This window comes from Salmo trutta, chromosome 22 (genome assembly GCF_901001165.1).
Source record: "Salmo trutta chromosome 22, fSalTru1.1, whole genome shotgun sequence".
NCBI classification, from domain to species: domain Eukaryota; kingdom Metazoa; phylum Chordata; class Actinopteri; order Salmoniformes; family Salmonidae; genus Salmo; species Salmo trutta.
This window is the reverse complement of record NC_042978.1, coordinates 31546094-31564193: the sequence shown is the minus strand read 5'-3', so window position 1 is coordinate 31564193 and position 18100 is coordinate 31546094. Positions and strand designations below refer to the sequence as shown.

General features: G+C 42.6%; 1 protein-coding gene across 8 annotated transcripts; it reads right to left on the bottom strand.

Moving 5' to 3' along the window:
- Nucleotides 1–278: 278 nt before the first annotated feature.
- On the bottom strand, nucleotides 279–16223 carry LOC115158580 (bromodomain testis-specific protein). 8 transcript variants are annotated; one of them, XM_029707711.1, is made up of 21 exons: nucleotides 15939–16223; nucleotides 10737–11036; nucleotides 9574–9711; nucleotides 9304–9448; nucleotides 8990–9120; nucleotides 8403–8768; nucleotides 8134–8262; nucleotides 7759–7989; nucleotides 7491–7678; nucleotides 7007–7305; nucleotides 6752–6871; nucleotides 6023–6154; nucleotides 4826–4878; nucleotides 4507–4669; nucleotides 3739–4119; nucleotides 3366–3439; nucleotides 2939–3059; nucleotides 2733–2833; nucleotides 2431–2621; nucleotides 1973–2249; nucleotides 279–1855 (listed from the first exon to the last, which is right to left on the bottom strand). In XM_029707711.1, exons 2-21 carry the CDS (start codon nucleotides 10935–10937, stop codon nucleotides 1787–1789), a joined length of 3510 nt encoding a protein of 1169 aa, XP_029563571.1. In that variant the 5' UTR covers nucleotides 10938–11036; nucleotides 15939–16223; the 3' UTR covers nucleotides 279–1786. The 8 variants fall into 8 exon arrangements, with proteins under 8 accessions (XP_029563571.1, XP_029563568.1, XP_029563567.1 ...); XM_029707708.1 differs by lacking the exon at nucleotides 15939–16223 and adding an exon at nucleotides 15531–15899; XM_029707707.1 differs by lacking the exon at nucleotides 15939–16223 and adding an exon at nucleotides 15547–15899.
- Between the last annotated feature and the right edge of the window lie 1877 nt (nucleotides 16224–18100).

Genomic DNA, 18100 nt, shown 5'->3' with positions numbered 1-18100 from the left:
GTACACGTCCTGGAAATCCGTCTGGCCCTGCGGCTTTATGAATGTTGACCTGTTTAAAGGTCTTGCTCACATCGGCTACCGAAATTGTAAGCACACAGTCATCCAGAACAGCTGGTTCTCTCATGCATGCTTCAGTGTTGCTTGCCTCGAAGCGAGCATAAAAGGCATTTAGCTCGCAGCTGGCTTTCACTTTGTAGTCCATAATAATTTTCAAGCCTTACCACAGCCAACGAGCGTCAGAGGCGGTGTAGAAATAAACAAATACAAAAAAACTGTGCTTCAATGAAAATCTTTTTATGATTTAGCTTTTAGAGTGTGATCTTCTCAAAAGTATATTAGTTCTTTCTCTATAAATGGTATGACATTCACTCATACCACAAGATACAGAATAAAGTGCTACTGTTCATGTCAAAGAGTGAAAAAAACTGCAGAATAGCTAGAACCATAGGATCAAAAAAACATTAACAATGTCTCCCAAAACATTTAGTCAGGATTGGATCTTGATTAGAAAAAGCCAACAATGTAGGCATCAACAATGCCTAAAGTTTGCTATAAGCACACCACTATACATGGCACTCAAACCTTTTCAAGCAGAAACTCAACACAAGTGTATGGTTTTAAATAAGTCCCACATTTGAAATTACATTTTGGCAAAGATCGACACATCTTCAGCCTCCGTGTAACAAAATACTAAGTATGATTTCATACAGATAAACAAAAATATGTTTGGAACAGAAAGACATTTTTTACTTAAGTCAATCAAATAGGACATGCATTGTAAAACTCAGCGCATCATATTGAAGATTTTTCCACAAAAAGGTGCAGAATTGTAACTCTGAATGAAGTATGAAGATAAGAACTATAACTGGAGAAACTATACAGTGCAGTACATGGATATACATAGTATTACTATTTGGGAGTGTAGCAAACACAAAAAGGTCAGGTTATGCATTTCAGCCAAGTCAAAGAGTTGGAATGTTAAGAAGTGTGTGAACCGGTTGATGTGTACTGCAGTCATTGGAGGACGACTCACCAAGTAGTGTCCCAAATGGCACCCTATTCTCTATACAGTGCACTAGTTTTTACAAGATCCTATGGGCCCTGGTCAAAAGTAATACACTACAAAGGCAACAGGGTGCCATTTGGGAAGTAACCTAGGTGAAAAGGAACAGAGGACTCTATGTGTTGGAGGAAAAACAACTTATTTTCAACATTTATTTTTTTCAACAGCTCTTCATTTTGCTAACTTTTTACTTAGTCTTTTTCTCTAAGAGCTAAGCATTACTTCAGTGCAGCAGATATTTACAAAACCACCACCAGCATGAGTAAAAAAAGGAAAGTCAAATGCCATCTATATATGGTCCATTGTGTTTTTTGTTGTTGTTGCAATATCAATATTTTACATCTTACAGCATCTTCTTACAGTTGACAATACTAAAATGTACTGGGGTTATGTTATGTGATGCTGCTATAGTATAGTACAAGCTTCCCCTGGTAAGGATAGTAATAGGCTGTCCCAAATGACACCCTATTCCCTATATAATGTAATAATTTTGACCAGAGCCCAAAGTAGTGCACTATATAGGGGGTAGGAATGTCATTTGGGAAGCAACAATGACCCGTTTCCTTAATTTAGACGCAGCTCGCTCTGTTCAGACAGCCAGTGTCTAGAGGGAGAGAAGAAGCCTAGGGTGCTGTCTACTGGAACACCATGCTCATTTATTTATTGTCCAATAACAGAAGACATCAGTCAGTCACAAGCTGCACTGCCTGCTGCCATTTTATTTTAGTCCAGGTTCTTCTCAAACGTTGCCATGATGTCACTCTGCATGGTCATGTCAATGATACCAGACATCTGAGGAAGGAGAGGAGGTAGGTTAAGAGATTACACAGTCTGGGATTCAACTGTATAAAAGAACAGAAGAATGACTGGCATAATAAAACACATGGAAGAGGAATAAAAGGAACGTACAGCCTCCCGTCTGCGTCGCTCCTGTTCTCTCCTGCGGGCCATCTCCCTCTCCCTGTCCACAGAGGTCTGAGTAGTGAGGGGCGGAGGTGGGGTTGGGGCAGTGGCTGGAGGCTCCTCTCTCAGGGCCTCTGGAGCTTTATGAGGCGGAGGCTCCGCGATGGCCTCTGTCTGCAGGGGGATCTCTGCTGGCTCTGGGGTTGGAGTTCTACAGGGCAGAGGCTCCGGCTCTGCTGCTCTAGGTGGCACCGATACTGGCACCGATACTGGCATAGTCAGGCTGAAAAGAAAACGTCACAACAATGTCAGCTAGCTCATCAAGTATCACTCACATATTGATAAAGAACTACTTCATTATTTGAGGATTTTGGGTGAGGCAGCATTTCCTACAAGACATGAAACTGATAAGACTAAAGAATAAATTAAGAAAATATGTTTATGACTGGATGGATGAATAATACCTGCTCTTCCCAGAAGCCATCTCCTTCATCTGCATCCTCCTTAGAATCAGAGCTTTCTCTCTCTCCTCCTTCTCTATGGCTGCCCTGCGAAACTTATCAAAGCTCTCCTTCGATGACCTCACCGTAGAGGGAGTGGAAAGAGACATCTTCCTCAGACTAGCCCAGGAGTCTGCGTTCTTCAGGACAATATCCTACCAAGGATAGTTTCACAAATAATATGAATGCATCTATGGTCATGCATACAGTGCATTTCATGTAATTAATGACGATGGTAGTGTTAAGTTCGATTCACATTTGCGTACCTTTTTGGCAGGCGTGTTTTTTCCGTCAGCAGTGGTTTTATTAGCTGGATGAGAGAGGCTGGTGTTGCCACCATCAAACACACTGTCAGAGTGTCTGGTATCTGGGGAGGCAGAGTAAATAGAGTCCATTTAAAAGATTTCTGGAAGAAATTCTGAAGGAAAACATTTACACAGCGTACAGCGTACATACACACAGTTGTGCTTACTAGTCTGTTTCTGCAGCTTCCTGTAGGGAGTCTCCTCCAGTGCTTCCGAGGGCATCCTGTCATCCTTCACAGGCTGTAATGGGCTGTCTTGTAGAGGGGACAACAGCACTGGGTACAGCTGCTACCACAAAGTGAGATTTACAGTGTTAAACCTCCATTATCACTCCCAGGGCTAAGGCCAATGCTATTTCACACAATCTGTCTCCACTCATTAAGGATTTGGCCAGTAAAAACACAGTTAAATCGCAACAAAAAGGAAAAGAACACGGTAGACTTGTATCGATATTAACCCAATTTCCTTCCCCCAAAAATATACCAACCAACTCTTTCAATATTAATAAATGCCAAGGACAGAGACATTCATTTAAACAGGGATTTAATCCAGCGTCACAATTCATCCATCAACAACAGGAAGAGGAGAGCATACCTCATATCTGCTGCCAGCAGCCTGTAGTAAACCTACAGGAGGAGAGGTCAGAGGGGACAGCAGCGCAGACAGACCTGATGGACAGGAGAAAAACAAAGCAGTGCATTATTCTCCACAGACAGACACCAACACTGTGGATGTAAGCAGGCAGCAGTTGATAGGGAGCAGAGTGGGATGAGACATGCACCCTAGGCTACAGCGATGGTGACATGGCATCTATAACACACTGCAAACAAAGACACAAAACACACCATCTACAGACGACACACAGACATGATCAGCTATGGGCTGAGAAGCAGGCAGCACACAGGGGAGTGGACATGCTAACAGCTACAAGCTAGGGGGGATGCTTAGCTGACTGAAGAGATCTTACCTTCCTGTTGTGCCCTATCAGGTAGATTGAGATAAACTGGCCCAGTTTTCACCTCCTGTGTCTGGCCTGGTGATTGACACTGAGGAGAGGTGAGGAGTGCTAGGGGAGAGGGCTGGGGCAAACAGCGTAGGCTGGAAGGAGGTTCTTGTGTGGGGGTGGGTGTTGTGCTGAGAGGGTCTGTGGGCAGAGTTAGAGTCAGGGAGGGGTCACAGGAGGAGGCAGAAGGGGGAGTGAGGGAGGGGGTAGTAGGGCTCTCAGATAGGGGGTCTTGTTGGGGCTGACTGTCAGTGAGCTGCTGGGGGGCCACCATGTTTTTGCGAGGTAGTGGTGCTGCTTTGGAACTAGGTCTTGAAGGCTGAGGAGGCAGGCGGCTGTGTAAGGCTGAAGACAAGTGGGGAGGGGGAGATTCAAGAGTAACAGTAAGATAAGGCTTCCATCCCAATCTGACTTCCTAGCTAAAATCAACTAAACTTCACCCCACGAGAGACAGAAACACTGCCCAGAGAAACCTGGCACTCCAGCTGTTTAATCTCTAACCCAAAACAACGCAATCCTCGGTCCAGCCTGAGACTTTCAATGGGCTTAAAACCGGCTGGTTTACAGGATAAATTGCATTCCATAGCTAGGGCTGACACTAAGGACTTTGGAAGAGCAGTGTCAACCACCTTTAAAATCATTAAAGGACAGTGTTACAGAACTTGACATGGTTGTCCATTGAGCTCCTTTATAGCCAACACACAGAATATGAAGGCAACAAGCGTTTATTACCTGGGGGTGAGATGAGCAGATCTAGAGGAGGCTGGGCTGGGTACTGCTGTGTAGACTGGCCTTTAGTGACTGCTGCTGAGGGTGGAGAGGCAGGCAGGGGCTGGCTGGTCTGGAGAGAAGACTCCGACGATGAGTCTTTCTTCTCAGATTTCTTATTTTTAGACTTCAGATGAGAAGGAAAGGACTTACAATTTATAATGAAAATGCACTGTAGTTCCAACCTTCAAGTATATTCATCCAAATATCACAAAAGCTAACGTATAACCATATGAATTAGACCACTAGTTTAAAGGAAGCAGGGCCTATGTTACAGATTTACCTTGGTCTTGACTTTGTGTGGAGAACCTTTGCTTTTCTTCTTGGTTTTCTTCACTGAAAGACAGGTACAATAGTAATTTAAATTTGGAAACTGGAAAATAAAAACAAAGATCTACTTCACTTACCTTCAAGTAATATCAAAACAATTCCACTGACCTACTCTGGAATCACTACTCACATACACATTCTCAGCTAAGGCTTAAGTGTCTAGTAGGCTTTAACGATTTGTGATAAAAATGAAAAGAAAAACAACTTAACAGTAAAATGTCAAATTGTCTATGAAAATGTATTTATTTGAACCTTTAGGTGTTGACCACCAAGACGTAGGTTAAACTGGAACAAGAAAACATTAGCAGTGGCTGCAAAATGTATAAGTGCAGCAGAAATCCTACTCCATCTAGGTCTGTATTAACATTACAAGCTGTTGATTACTTTAAATACATCAGATTGTATGCGTTTTATGCTAATATTGCTCTATACTAAATCATGCAAAAACCCAACACAAAAAGTACAAAAATCGAAGTACAATCAAAACTGTATCATAGTGATGAGGACCAGCTTTGACTCTGCAATGGTACAGAGTATGGAGGGTGACATAAGGGGGGCGAAGAGTATGGTAACACTGCCTGGTACTTCTCTAGCCCTACCCATCTGATTTTTGCTATGTTTATCGAAAGATGTATAGCTACCGGTAGGAGTGAAAATAAGATCTGGCTTATAATTAGTGGCTAGTCTGTATGGGCAGTTTTTAAGAACTTGTCCCCATGCAACAGCAGTCTGGGGCCCGTTGGATAATTGACATTTTGTACAGAAGACTGGCTGTTCTCATTTCAAACCTAACCTACAGTTTGTTTTCAAAAGGTTAAAATAAATTCTGTGAAACTACAACAAAACAATAACATTATCAAACATAAATATAACACCCTAATAGTCTGATGAAAGAGGTTTGTGTGACAGAGTTGGCTATATAGACAGACTAAATGTACGTAATAATAAAATAAAACAATATTTCTTCAAGTATTTTGGTTTCGCCAGCAGGTGAAAAGGTGATTGAGTTCTACTGTGCTACAGAGGCTAGAGAGTCCCAGTGGGTTTTAAGCCATATATTTTTCACTCAATCCATGTGCAGAGAGTGGGGAAAGGGAGTGGGTAGGTAGGGGAGGGAGGAAAGTGCTTAGTGCAGAGGAGAATAGCTAACCTGAATCAGAGTCACTGCTATCCGAATCGCTAGAATCACTACTACTGCTGCTGGAGCTGTCAGAGCCGATGCCCTCACGGAGACGGGATGGCTGGGCCAGGTCTGGGACAGCAGGAACCCTGGGGAGCTCATCTGGAGAAAAACAGAGAGGGACAACTGTTATGTATAGGACAACAGAGAGAAAGACTGAGGCAAGCACTGCAAAGTTGAATTATTCACTATTGGACAGCAGAGAGAAAACATAGAAGAAGAACCCATATTCCCTGACTCTAAGGACAACAAGGCCCCTAGATCACAGACACACTACACTGGTCCTTGACAGGTCCATATATAAATACGAGAGGCCAGGTTTTCAGAACGGCCGCCATGTTAGCGCCCATATAGAACTTTATTCTTGAAATGTTGGTGATGTAACAAAACTAGAGCGCCTACAACAGTTCCCTTTGAAATGACCCGCTGTAAACAAGCAAAACAGAGCAGGGAATTCAGGGTAATGTGTATTCAAGTCTTTACTGTGTTGTAGTGTCAACAAATTGCATATCTGCTTTCACTGGACATCTTCATAGGTTTTGAAAACTATCAGAAATAAACACAACGCAAAAGAGTTATCACTTAGCAATGGAGGAGAAAGTGGCGCCCTCGGAACATTCAACCGCATTGGCCTAACTCTCTATAGATACACACTGTATGGCTCTGGTCCTAGCTACCACAGATTCACTGTTTACTTACTTGTTGTCTTTTTCTTCTTTTCGAGTGAGCTCATTTCTTCAGTAATACTCTGGAGATGTTTCTCTGCATCATGCTTCTTCACAGTCTGTATTGGTCCTTTGGTTTTCACCAGCTTATTCACTGGAAGAAAGAAGATGGAAAATAACAATGACATTTGAGCCTGGTAATGTCCTTGTCAGCAGTACTGAGATCTACAGTGCAATGATCAACCCGCAAGGAAGCTCAGAAAGAAAGGTGTGTACTACAACTACTCACGGTTGTGTTTCTTGGGCCGTTTCCTGAGGCAGGTCATGGCAAAGCTCTCCAGGGCCCTGAGGGTGGAGGGCTTGAGGGTCTCAAAGTCGATCTCGATCTCCTCAGGGTTGGCATTTCTGAGCGAGGCCTCCCTGGCCTGGATGATGTTCACCACCTTGCCCAGTTTGTCCCCCGGAAGCTTGTTGATGTCCAGGCTCAGCTGCCTCTTCTCACCGTACGACATGGGCACCGCTGGCACCTCTTCCTCATCAGACTTGTAGGGCACCATTGGGAGTGCCATCTTCCTCCTCTTGCCGTGCCTACAGAGGGGTGAGAAGATATTAAGAAACTCTTGGTAGGACAATGGAAGGTAGTTTCAAAGTAAAATTGGCAACTGGCAACAATAGTCAGTAATCCTGTGTATTGGCTGAAGAAAAGGAGTTACACTGGGGATCGGGATTAGAAAACAATTAGAGCAATTTATCAACAAGGATTGGCCACTTACACTGCAGACGCGCCCTTATTGATGCCCCTCTGCTGTACTTTAGGATTGATCTTCCTCAGGTCTTCTTCCTGCTTCGGTCTACTACTCGTTTCCTTCTTTTTTCTTCTCTCCTTTGATTTCTCTTTCTTCTTTGGTTTAAGCAGGGGCTCCTGGGTGAGTTTCTGCAGCTGATCGTGCACCGCTTTCAACTGAAAAGAAGAGTTAGATACATGGCAGTAGGTAACAGAATAGTAATGTCAGCATGGCCAGGTAAGATGACACAACATACCTGTTCCTCTAGTTTAGCCAGCCGTAGAACTCTGGCCTCCTCTTCCTCCTCCTCTTCCTCCGTGCCAGAGGAGGACTCCGATTCAGAGGAGCTCTCGCTGTCACTGCTGCCTGTGCTGGAAGAGCGCTCAGGCCCATCTCCTCTCGCTTTCTTGTCCCTGTGGTGACCTGGCTCACCCGCACTCCTCACTGGCTCGTCTGGAAGCTTCAGCCAGCGTGCCTCAAACACATCCTGGTGGGTAGGGGCCACAAGTCATCTAGTCAAAACTTCTCACCAACCATCTATATTCATTCATGTTGCACTTTCGTTATTCCATCGCAATTTATTTAGACAACTTCTAGGGACTGGACTGGCTGAAACCAAGGGCAATCATACCTGGAGTTTTCTTGCCATAATAACAACTTCGTGGGTGGGTGGGTTGTATTTGTAACAGTTGGAAAACATGAGTCTGAAATCAGCAGCAAACTCCTGGGCATCCATGTACTCACGTTCGTCCATTTTTTTCTGTGAGAAAACACGCAAATACTGTCATCTTCATAATAGTGAGAGAGATCAAGGAACAAGATACAGCTAGGCCAAAGTAACCTTGGCAGATACTAACTAGCCTCTTGTTCAACAAGTTTAGTGTAACACGGCTATCTAACCCGTATGGTGCCCAGGTCCATGGGCTGCTTGATGATGTCGTGGTAGTCGCGTAGACCCAGGGCCTCCGTATCCACCGGCTTATAGAAGGGCCAGGCGTAGGCCACGTGCCTCTTGGTGAACATCTCCTTCAGGATGCAGTTACAGAAGCGGAGCTGATCAGAGAGCTTCCTCTTCTTGCTCTGGTGGTGCTGGGGAGAGTCCGGCAGGTCTTTCCTGGGGGGTTTGATGGGCCGACCGCTGCCCCGCCTGGAGAACAGCTTACAGGCCGTCGAGCCATCAATGATGGGGGACGACTCGCAGCTGGTGATCGGAGCAGAGGCTGTCGGCGTGGTGGTGTCTGCTTTTCTCTTCACACCCTTCTTGATCTGAAACGATATGAATATAACAGGGCTGGGTGTTATCTGAGAAGGGTGGAAATGCAATCAAACTACAGACTAAACAGAGGTTGCACAATATACATGTTACAAAGTATTCTGGAAACTACAAAAGTGATGTTTATGTGGAATGTATAAGTGGTATAGAGGTTAAAGTTGCTGTCAAAATATATACACAGTACACACTGAGGTAATTGTGAAGAGGTACTGACTTTGGCTGCTATGTGTGAGGAGAGCTGGGCAGCAGGGGGGACAGTGTGGAGGGCCTCAGGAGGGATGACTGTCACTGTCTGCTGGAACACCACCTCAGACACAGGGGACTGGGGCCTCAGCTTCACCACACCTACACAGAAGAACATAGGACATTTAGAAGGCAGCGTGTACTCCTAGAAGTATATAATAGATAGTATGGAGCTCTATGGCCCTGGTTGAAAGTAGTCACTATAAAGGGAATAGGGTGCCACCCATTTGGGACGCATACAATTTATGTGCAAGATTAAGCAGCTGGAGCAGCTGTGTAGCCTACTAGCAGAGGAGGACTTCCTCCCACCCTTCACTGGTGTCTTGGTTGTGATGGCAGATATCTCAGTCTCTTCCTGGGGCATCTCAGCCACTCTCTGTAGGAAGATCTTCTCCAAGGCTTGGGCCATCAGAACTATGTCATCCCCAGGCTGGAAAAATGTAATCCCGATTATTGTGCATTCTGTCATTCAATATGAGACCATGTAGGCCTACACTATTGGTGCGTGGCAAATTAATACAATATGATTATGAAATGTTAACTTTTTTCCCTTACCCGATTATATACATAGCAGTTGGTGAAGAGTTTGTTGAAGTCCTGTATGCATTCCAACGCCTTGCAGTAATAATTATTCTGAAGACGCTTCTTGATGGTGCTCAAGTCCATTGGCGTCTTGATAATTGTATAGTAATCCTAAAATAGAAAATAATGGGAAACCGTTAAATACAAAAGATAAGATTATTAAGGTGGAGGAAGGATGGAGGAAATTAAAAATAAACAAGTACAATTTTAGCCATTTAGCACACACTTAACTAGAGCAACTTACAGTCAGTGCATTCAACTTATACTTAACAAAAATATAAAACGTAACATGTAAAGTGGTCGTATGTTTCATGAGCTGAAATAAAAAAAAAAATCCCAGAAATGTTCCATACGCACAAAAAGCTTATTTTAAAAATAATAATAGTGCACAAATTTGGTTACATCCCTGTTAGTAAGCATTTCTCCTTTGCCAAGATAATCCATCCACCTGACAGGTGTGGCATATCAAGAAGATGATTAAACAGCATGATCATTCCACAGGTGCACCTTGTGCTGGGGACATTAAAAGGCCACTCTAAAATGTGCAGTTTTGTCACACAACACCAGAGTTGAGGGGACTTTTTGAGGGAGAGTACAATTGGCATACTGACGGCAGGAATGTCCCCCAGAGCTGCCGAAAGAGAATTTAATGTTAATTTCTCTACCATAAGCAGCCTCCAACGTCATTTTAAAAGAATTTGTCAGTGCGTCCAACTGGCCTCAAAACTGTAGACCACGCGTAAACACACCAGCCCAGGACCTCCACATCTGGCTTAATCACCTACGGGATAGTCTGAGACCAGTCACCAGGACAGCTGATGAAACTGAGGAGTATTTCTGTCTATAATAAAGCCCTTTTGTGTGGAAAACTCATTTTGATTGCCTGGCCCTGGCTGCCCAGTGGGTGGGCCTGGCTCATCCCAGGACCACCTCTGGCTTCGGCCCTACCCAATCATGTGAAATCCATAGATTAGGACCTAATGAATTTATTTAAATTGACTGATTTCCTTATATGAACTATAACTCATTGAAATTATTGTGTTTATATTTGTGTTTAGTTTAGTATAGTTTAGTTTAGTAGGGAAAAACAACCATATATAAAAGTAATTGCAAGTAACAAAAAAAGTGAGACTCACTGGAATGTGCAGTCCGACAGCATCAACAGGCGTCCTGAAAGGCCAGGAGAAGTTGTGTCTCCACAGGGCCTTGACCACCACCTTCTCCAGGTACTGCAGCTGGTTGGTTTGGCGACCGGGTTTCTTTGGGTTGTTGAACTTCGGCGGAGGAGGGTTCACGCCTCCCACCCTGGACACAGAAGGGTATTTGGTGTCTGTCATCGCGATGCAGTCCAAAGCGCGGTGGACACGGGGTAGCAGTTGAGAACGACACTTATTTTCCGTAGCTCAGCTCTCATCACACATCTTCCTCCAAGACTACTGAAAGAGAGGGGTGGTTTTCAGCATGGCTGGGCATTTCTCTATAGATAACTGTACAATAATAGTGACAAAACCCCTTTTGATCCCCTGGTACAATATCCAGAGCAGAATCACACTGCCATGGAGATGAAGTTGCTGGATTGACTGTTTTATTAAGATAGTAAGGCCTTGGCCACAATTTAAAAAAGTCAGCCATGAAAATGCCATCTGCATAAATATCAAAGATGGCTCTGAAAGCCCAATACGTAAACCCGTCACTGCTATATCGTACACCAGTATGTCCATAGACAGTGCCATACAGGCAGATTGATGTGGCGTTTTTGTGCAGGGGGGGGAAAAAGGTTTTACTGACAAGGGTTTTGCTAAATAAAATTGAGCACAAAACATAACTACAAAAAACAACCAATTAATCCTATGATATTCAGAACTGGTTTCTACTGCCATCTACTGGACCTGTGCATTGTGGGCTACAGGAAACATTACAATTATGATGTCCAATGTGGCATCTAAAGCTCCAAATTTGCTTACCTCATGTCAGAGAAACATCGCTTGACAAATAAAACCGCAGATATTTTTTTAATGAATTCTCCCATCGGAAACCACAGCAAAGCCCCTCTGTAAGCAGTGCTCTCCTCTACCATCCAACCAAATGGTTTTATGAAAAGTATGGGCGTATCAATTGACTCTACAAAGCGCCATGCCAACTGATGAACTTGTAAGCATCCATGTTTTCAGTCAAACATTTTTGACTATTAGTTACACTCATAAGTGGCAACATTCTAGGCATCAACACTTTATGAAAAGCATTAGGCCTATTCACATCACAGAAAAAAACGGAATAGTCACGAAGTTCAAGGTTCTGCATCCCAGTATCAATGAAATATTCTAGGAAAATCATATCTTTATAATTATTCAACCTAACCCTTTGTTATTCCAAACATTCATAAAATACCTAACTTTAAGCCATAAATTACTCAACATTACCAAAGATATGAATTACATAACATGCATATGAACAAACTACACTGTCCATTATACAGTAAACTATAGGCCCAATTTCTCTGGGAAATGCCCAATCAGTCGACCGTTTTCAACATTTCACTCAAATTTGAAAAACACCTCCAATAGACTTGTAGGCAGGGAACGTTTAGTGTCATTCACAGCCTTAAAAACCAAACTAGGTACCTAACAGTTCACAAAAAAACATTTGTGCTGGCACAGATTGATGCCTTTGTTACCCACTTACCCCATAAAGAATATTGCAATCTTCCAAAAAGGGTACAGAATCAATGAGATTTGACTTTTGCCCATACCCAAATCAAAGAATTTACATTACAAGTTATGTTGATATTTCTAGGCAGTTTATTTTCTTTCAATAAATACATTGTATTTTTACAGAGAAACTATAATTTGCACTCCCAAGGACATACAAAACATAAAATTAACATTAAAAATAGACATTAGAAAATACACTTCATAACAAGACTAAAATGTGTTTACAATTAACGTTACCTAATGTTATATAATTAAGTAGTATGTTATGAAAAAAAAATACATGCAGCTAATACTGAACAAAACATTGCTTTGGGGGGGGGGGGGGCAAAACTTAAGTCTTGGACTGAATAGAAAGAAAAACAATATCATGCATGTTTATTTACTAGGAGGACCTAACGTTACAGATTAATGTGTGCATTACATGTGAGAAGTGATGGATGTATAGGTGCATTTTATTATTGAAACATGCAGCTGTTTACTCTGACCAGGGTTGTCACTAGTTACCACAGCCACGAGAAACAATGCATCACCGCCCTCTACTGGTAGACATGGAAGTAACTAGTTGGCATCAGGCCAGGGTCCGTGCTATCAGAATCCTTGGGATGTCTAAAAAGCTCAGTTCTGGTGACCTAATATATATATAAATGAATAATGATTTCCACCTCCAGAAACAGGCCCAATAACTTATTGGTAAAAGTGTTATATATTTCTTAATTCCATTATTTTAGATGTGTTTATTGTTAGACACTACTATACTGTTGGAGCTAGGAACACAAGCATTTCAGACAGCGACAATAACATCTGCTAAATATGTGACCAATAAAATCATTTGGACAACGCATAGTCTATATTATAATTCATTATGCACTCTAAAAAGTATTATTTTTGTCATTGCACTTTTAAGATGCCATTGCTAATTTAAGAGCTCTGTTGCGCATTTAAAATACCCAAATGCAGAAAAACAGGATGATTTTGCAGGTCAGTGTAGCCAACATTAACTTTTGGGGGACTATTGAGCTAACCATCCTAAAATCTTATAAGAAATTAGGTGGTGTAAACAGTAACACTGCTATTATATTTGGTTCTGTTATGTAGAATCATTTACGTGATCGTCCAAGACATTAATTCAGCTTTGATCGTACTTTACTAAAGGAGAACCATTGTGAGAAGAGGCGGGTGCGCTACAGCAGTACTACACTCCTGCGTAACCAAACAAGCAAATTGAAACGCACCTAGCCTACTCTTGCCTCATGCAACATTTGGTGACACAGAAACATGAGTTAACATGCATGTTATGAAAATGTGGGAATATTTGGCCAAGGATACATTGCAGGTTGGTCTCAGCTCTCAGGAGGGAATGTAAAACAGTTAGGAAGGGAGACTTAAAAACGGGAGAGTGAAGTACCAGAAAATATGCTGAATGAGCAACCAATGAGCATGAAGAGCCTTGAATTTGACAAAATTACCTTATATCCTTCAGTCTAACATGGCGATTTATTTTTGTAACTCTGTCAGAAGCACACTTTTTGTAAGTAGTCAGCCCTAATTGTCCAAGTTCAGCTGAAATGTATCCCAAAAGGATTTAAGAAATGCGATTGAAGATAGGCCTATGATACTGGCCCACGTCTCGTCTTGCACAAGATATCAGATCTCAACAACAACTGAGATTGGGCAGCAGATAGCCTAGTGGTTAGAGCTTTGGACTAGAAACTGGAAGGTTGCAAGATTGAATCCCTGAGCAGACAAGGTAAAATTCTGTATTTCTGCCCCTGAACAAGGCAGTTAACCCACTGTTCCTAGGCCATCACTGAAAATAAGAATTTGTTCTTAACTGACTTGCCTAGTTAAATAAAGGCAAAAAAATAAATAATTTGAGATGTGTTTAACACCTTGATCACACCAACAACATTATTGCACTAAGTGGTACGCAGCATCATCTGGATGTGCGCTACAAAAGTTCAACATTCACCTTATCCTTCCATTTCTGTCAAGAAATCGACCCATACAGTGATGCATACGTTCGATAAATCCAACGTACCATTGGAAATGAATGTACTTCTGACGTTCCAGAATGCAATAACACTGTCAGTGTGATCAAGGCGCTACATGGGTATTCCGTCGTCTGCACTGGCTGTGCAGCATACCTCTTGGCCTTCGCAGAGCTGCTGTGAAGGAAGTTGGTGTTTATACAGGACCTCTCGCCCTTACCTACCAAATCATGTCAATGCGGAGCTATACTGAGCCCTCCGCATTGTTACACCATTTGAGAGGCACCCGGCAAAGCAGTATTGAGTTAAATTAACGTTAGGCCTCCGCGTGCTCCGACCACATTTTCGGACCAAGCATTTACTGGCTCTTACACACAGCTGTGTGAGTTAAGCACCGCGTTGGTGCGCGTTAGGACCATTTAATTCATTCCCTTCATCTGAATATGGGAATGTCAGCAGAAATCATGCATGCCAGTTCAGTCCACACAGCGTAACAGACTAAATCAAATGAGACGTTTTGTAATACATTTTGTAGAACAGACGTGCTCCTGTCGGTATTAGACAGTCATCTCCAAACCAGCCCCCTCGATAATGTTATTGCAGATCTACACTGACGACCTCTTCAGAATGAATGACGGAAATCCGTCGCAGTAACGGAGAACTTTACCCCTGCTGTACATAGCTAGCTAACGTTAGTCAGCTACAACACGTTTCAGACTAGCTAGCTAACGTTCGTCAAATGTTACATTGTTGAAGGTAACAAACGTTAGTGAGCTATAGTTTTTGAGCATTATTGGTCAACTCCATGCTTGCATGACGCAATCAACGTGGTTGGACCGAAATGTGGTGGCTAGCGCGTGAGATAATTTACAACGTGACTTTCGTACCAAACAACGAAAGCTTCGCCCAGCCAACAAATATGAAATTCTACCTTGTCGCTAAAGATTGAATCCTGAACATGGCTCAGATTTTGCAGTGAATGTGACAAGCGAATCTTGGTCGGCTAACGTTAGTTATAGCTTGTTAGCAATGCTAGTTAGCTTTACGTAACAAAATGGTGACAGGAAACGATTTCCGTGTCAAGGGCCCACACAAAAAGGAGGCCAACCGCTCAAACTTGAAACAGCTCCGCCACACACACACACAAGCCTTCCATATCAACGTTATAAGGAGATACATATAAAGTAACCAGTTGATTAAATGCAATGTGTTAACGTTATATATCCCTGACCTCTTTTCACGTTTACCTTTCCGTCTCTGGCACAACAAGATTGTTATTACTGCCGAACTGAGAGACGTTCTTTGCCGACCGTGTTCTGCTTGAAGGATGCCAAATGAAACTGTCGCCGATGATGCGGTGGATAAAAATGTAGCTGTTTTTAGTTTGCTAACAAATTATATTAAAAAACAACACACGGTTTTACCAATATCAAGTACATTGAAAACGAGTCTTCAATGGCGGACGTCTCTATGGGCAACCGCCTCATATTTATACACTTCAGTTCAGAACTCAAGCGGTGATTGGTCAAACCAGTTCACGTGATGCATTCAGTCCTTGATTTCCTCACTAGCGTGGGAGAGGATTTCGTTTTACTAAATAAAAATATCCTAGATATTGTTATATCAAACATCGGTTCACCTTGAGCTCACTGACATCCGCGTCCTCTTTTTCGATGTAGTACCCTAGATAGTTTGAAAATTAGAGAAGGCACTCGTAAAAAAAACAAACACGGAAAAGCAGAGTATTTTTCAAAAGGCAACATAACTGGTCAAACGACATCACATGACCATTCTAGAACCTTCCATTGATGTGTAAGAATGAAAATTGCCGCTAAACAACACATTTCTTGCGAACATTATACACAAATGTGTTTCTAGTCGCTGTTTCATCGATATGGTGCCTGTCCCAAAGAAAGCGTACAGACAAGCGGTGTTGGTAGTTCAGCTGAGAACTATCACAGTTTCGAAGCCAACATCGCGAGACTTCCGGGAATTCTTGAAAAACAGACCAATCCGGGGTTTGCCGTTTGATATGTCAATAAGATAATTGAACAATTCTTCCTTAGTTGTACATTTTCTCGAAATCTAAAGGCACAAACTATATTCGTGCCAATGTCTTAAATAGTTGAACATGTTATTTCTCCAACCTCGTGAAAGTGACAAACTGACACGTTTTAATTTTCGTCAAAAACAACTTTATATCGAACGAGTCCCTTTGATTTGGCTTTACCTGACGTCATGTCTAGCCTTGTTGTTGGCTCAGCTGATACAGAATTGATTTGAGCTCAGTGGTGCAACCCAACCCCAACCAGTGGTAAGGTGCAGTGTTGGTGAGGCTACTCTGAAAATATTGTTTACCAATTACTTTACACTAGAAGAATTCACTGTTACTAGCCGGCTACAACACGGTACTCTACCCTGCACCTTAGAGACTGCTGCCCTATGTATATAGACATTGAACACTGGTCACTTTAATAATGTTTACGTACTGTTTTACCCACTTTATATGTATATACTGTTTTCTAGTCAAGGCACATCCTATATAACTACTGCTGTACATAACTTTTCTATTCATATACTGTCCATCAGGGGAGGCTGCAGACTGGAGGACGGCTCATAATAATGGCTGGAACAGTCAATGGAATGACATCAAACACATGGAACCCATGTGTTTGATGTATTTGATACCTTTCCACTTATTCCTCTCCATCCATTACCACGAGCGCGTTCTCCCAAAAAATAAGGTGTCACCAACCTCCTGTGCTGTCCATACTGTCTATACTCACAATTGTGTACACATATGGTCCCAGGAAGAATGGCGCTGGAGGGGATGGCTGACGTTTTACGGACACCTAACCAATTGTGCTATTTTGCCTGTTTTTTTCGCATTGTTTGTAACTTATTTTGTACATAATGCTGATACTACTGTCTCTTATGACCGAAATGAGCTTCTGGATATCAGAACAGAGATTACTCACCTCGAACTGGACGAGGATTATTTATTTAATGAGTCGGACGCAAAGGATATAATGTTACTCCCAGACAAGGCCAAAATCCCAGTAATTCGCATGAAGAAAATAAGGAAATACAGGGGGCGGCGATCAGGGTGCCTTTTCAGAATTCGTCAGCGAGTTGGTAACCCGCCTCTACCATCGGTTCTATTAGCCAACGTGCAATCACTGGAGAATAAACTGGATGAGCTCCGTTCGAGACTATCTTACCAACGGGATATTAACAACTGTAATATCTTATGTTTCACCGAGTCGTGGCTGAATGACGACATAATATACAGTTGGCTGGATTTTCCGTGCTTCGGCAGGACAGAACATCTACGTCTGGTAAGACGAGGGGTGGGGGTGTGTGTCTATTTGTCAATAACAGCTGGTGCGCATGTCTAATATTAAGGCAGTCTCGAGGTATTGCTCGCCTGAGGCAGAGTATCTCATGATAAGCTGTAGACCACACTATCTACCAAGAGAGTTTATAGCTATATGTTTCGTAGCTGTCTATTTACCACCACAAACTGATGCTGACACTAAGACCGCACTCAAAGAGCTCTATAAGGCCATAAGCAAACAAGAAAATGCTCATCCAGAAGCTGCGCTCCTAGTGGCCGGGGACTTTAATGCAGGCAAACTTAAATCCATTTTACCTAATTTCTACCAGCATGTCACGTGTTAAACCAGAGGAAAAAAACTCTAGACCACCTTTACTTCACACACAGAGGCGCGTATAAAGCTCTCCGTTGCCCTCCATTTGGAAAATCTGACCGTAATTCTATCCTCCTGATTCCTGCTTAGA

What these genes read in the sequence shown, in the direction of transcription:
- LOC115158580 (XM_029707711.1), bottom strand. Translation starts at nt 10,937, where the DNA reads ATGACAGACACCAAATACCCTTCTGTGTCCAGGGTGGGAGGCGTGAAC. An exon ending in CACACAAAGTCAAGACCAAG is followed by an intron (nt 4,670 to 4,825) that starts GTAAATCTGTAA and finishes TCTCATCTGAAG; the next exon opens with TCTAAAAATAAGAAATCTGA. An exon ending in GAAGCTGCAGAAACAGACTA is followed by an intron (nt 2,834 to 2,938) that starts GTAAGCACAACT and finishes CTGCCTCCCCAG; the next exon opens with ATACCAGACACTCTGACAGT.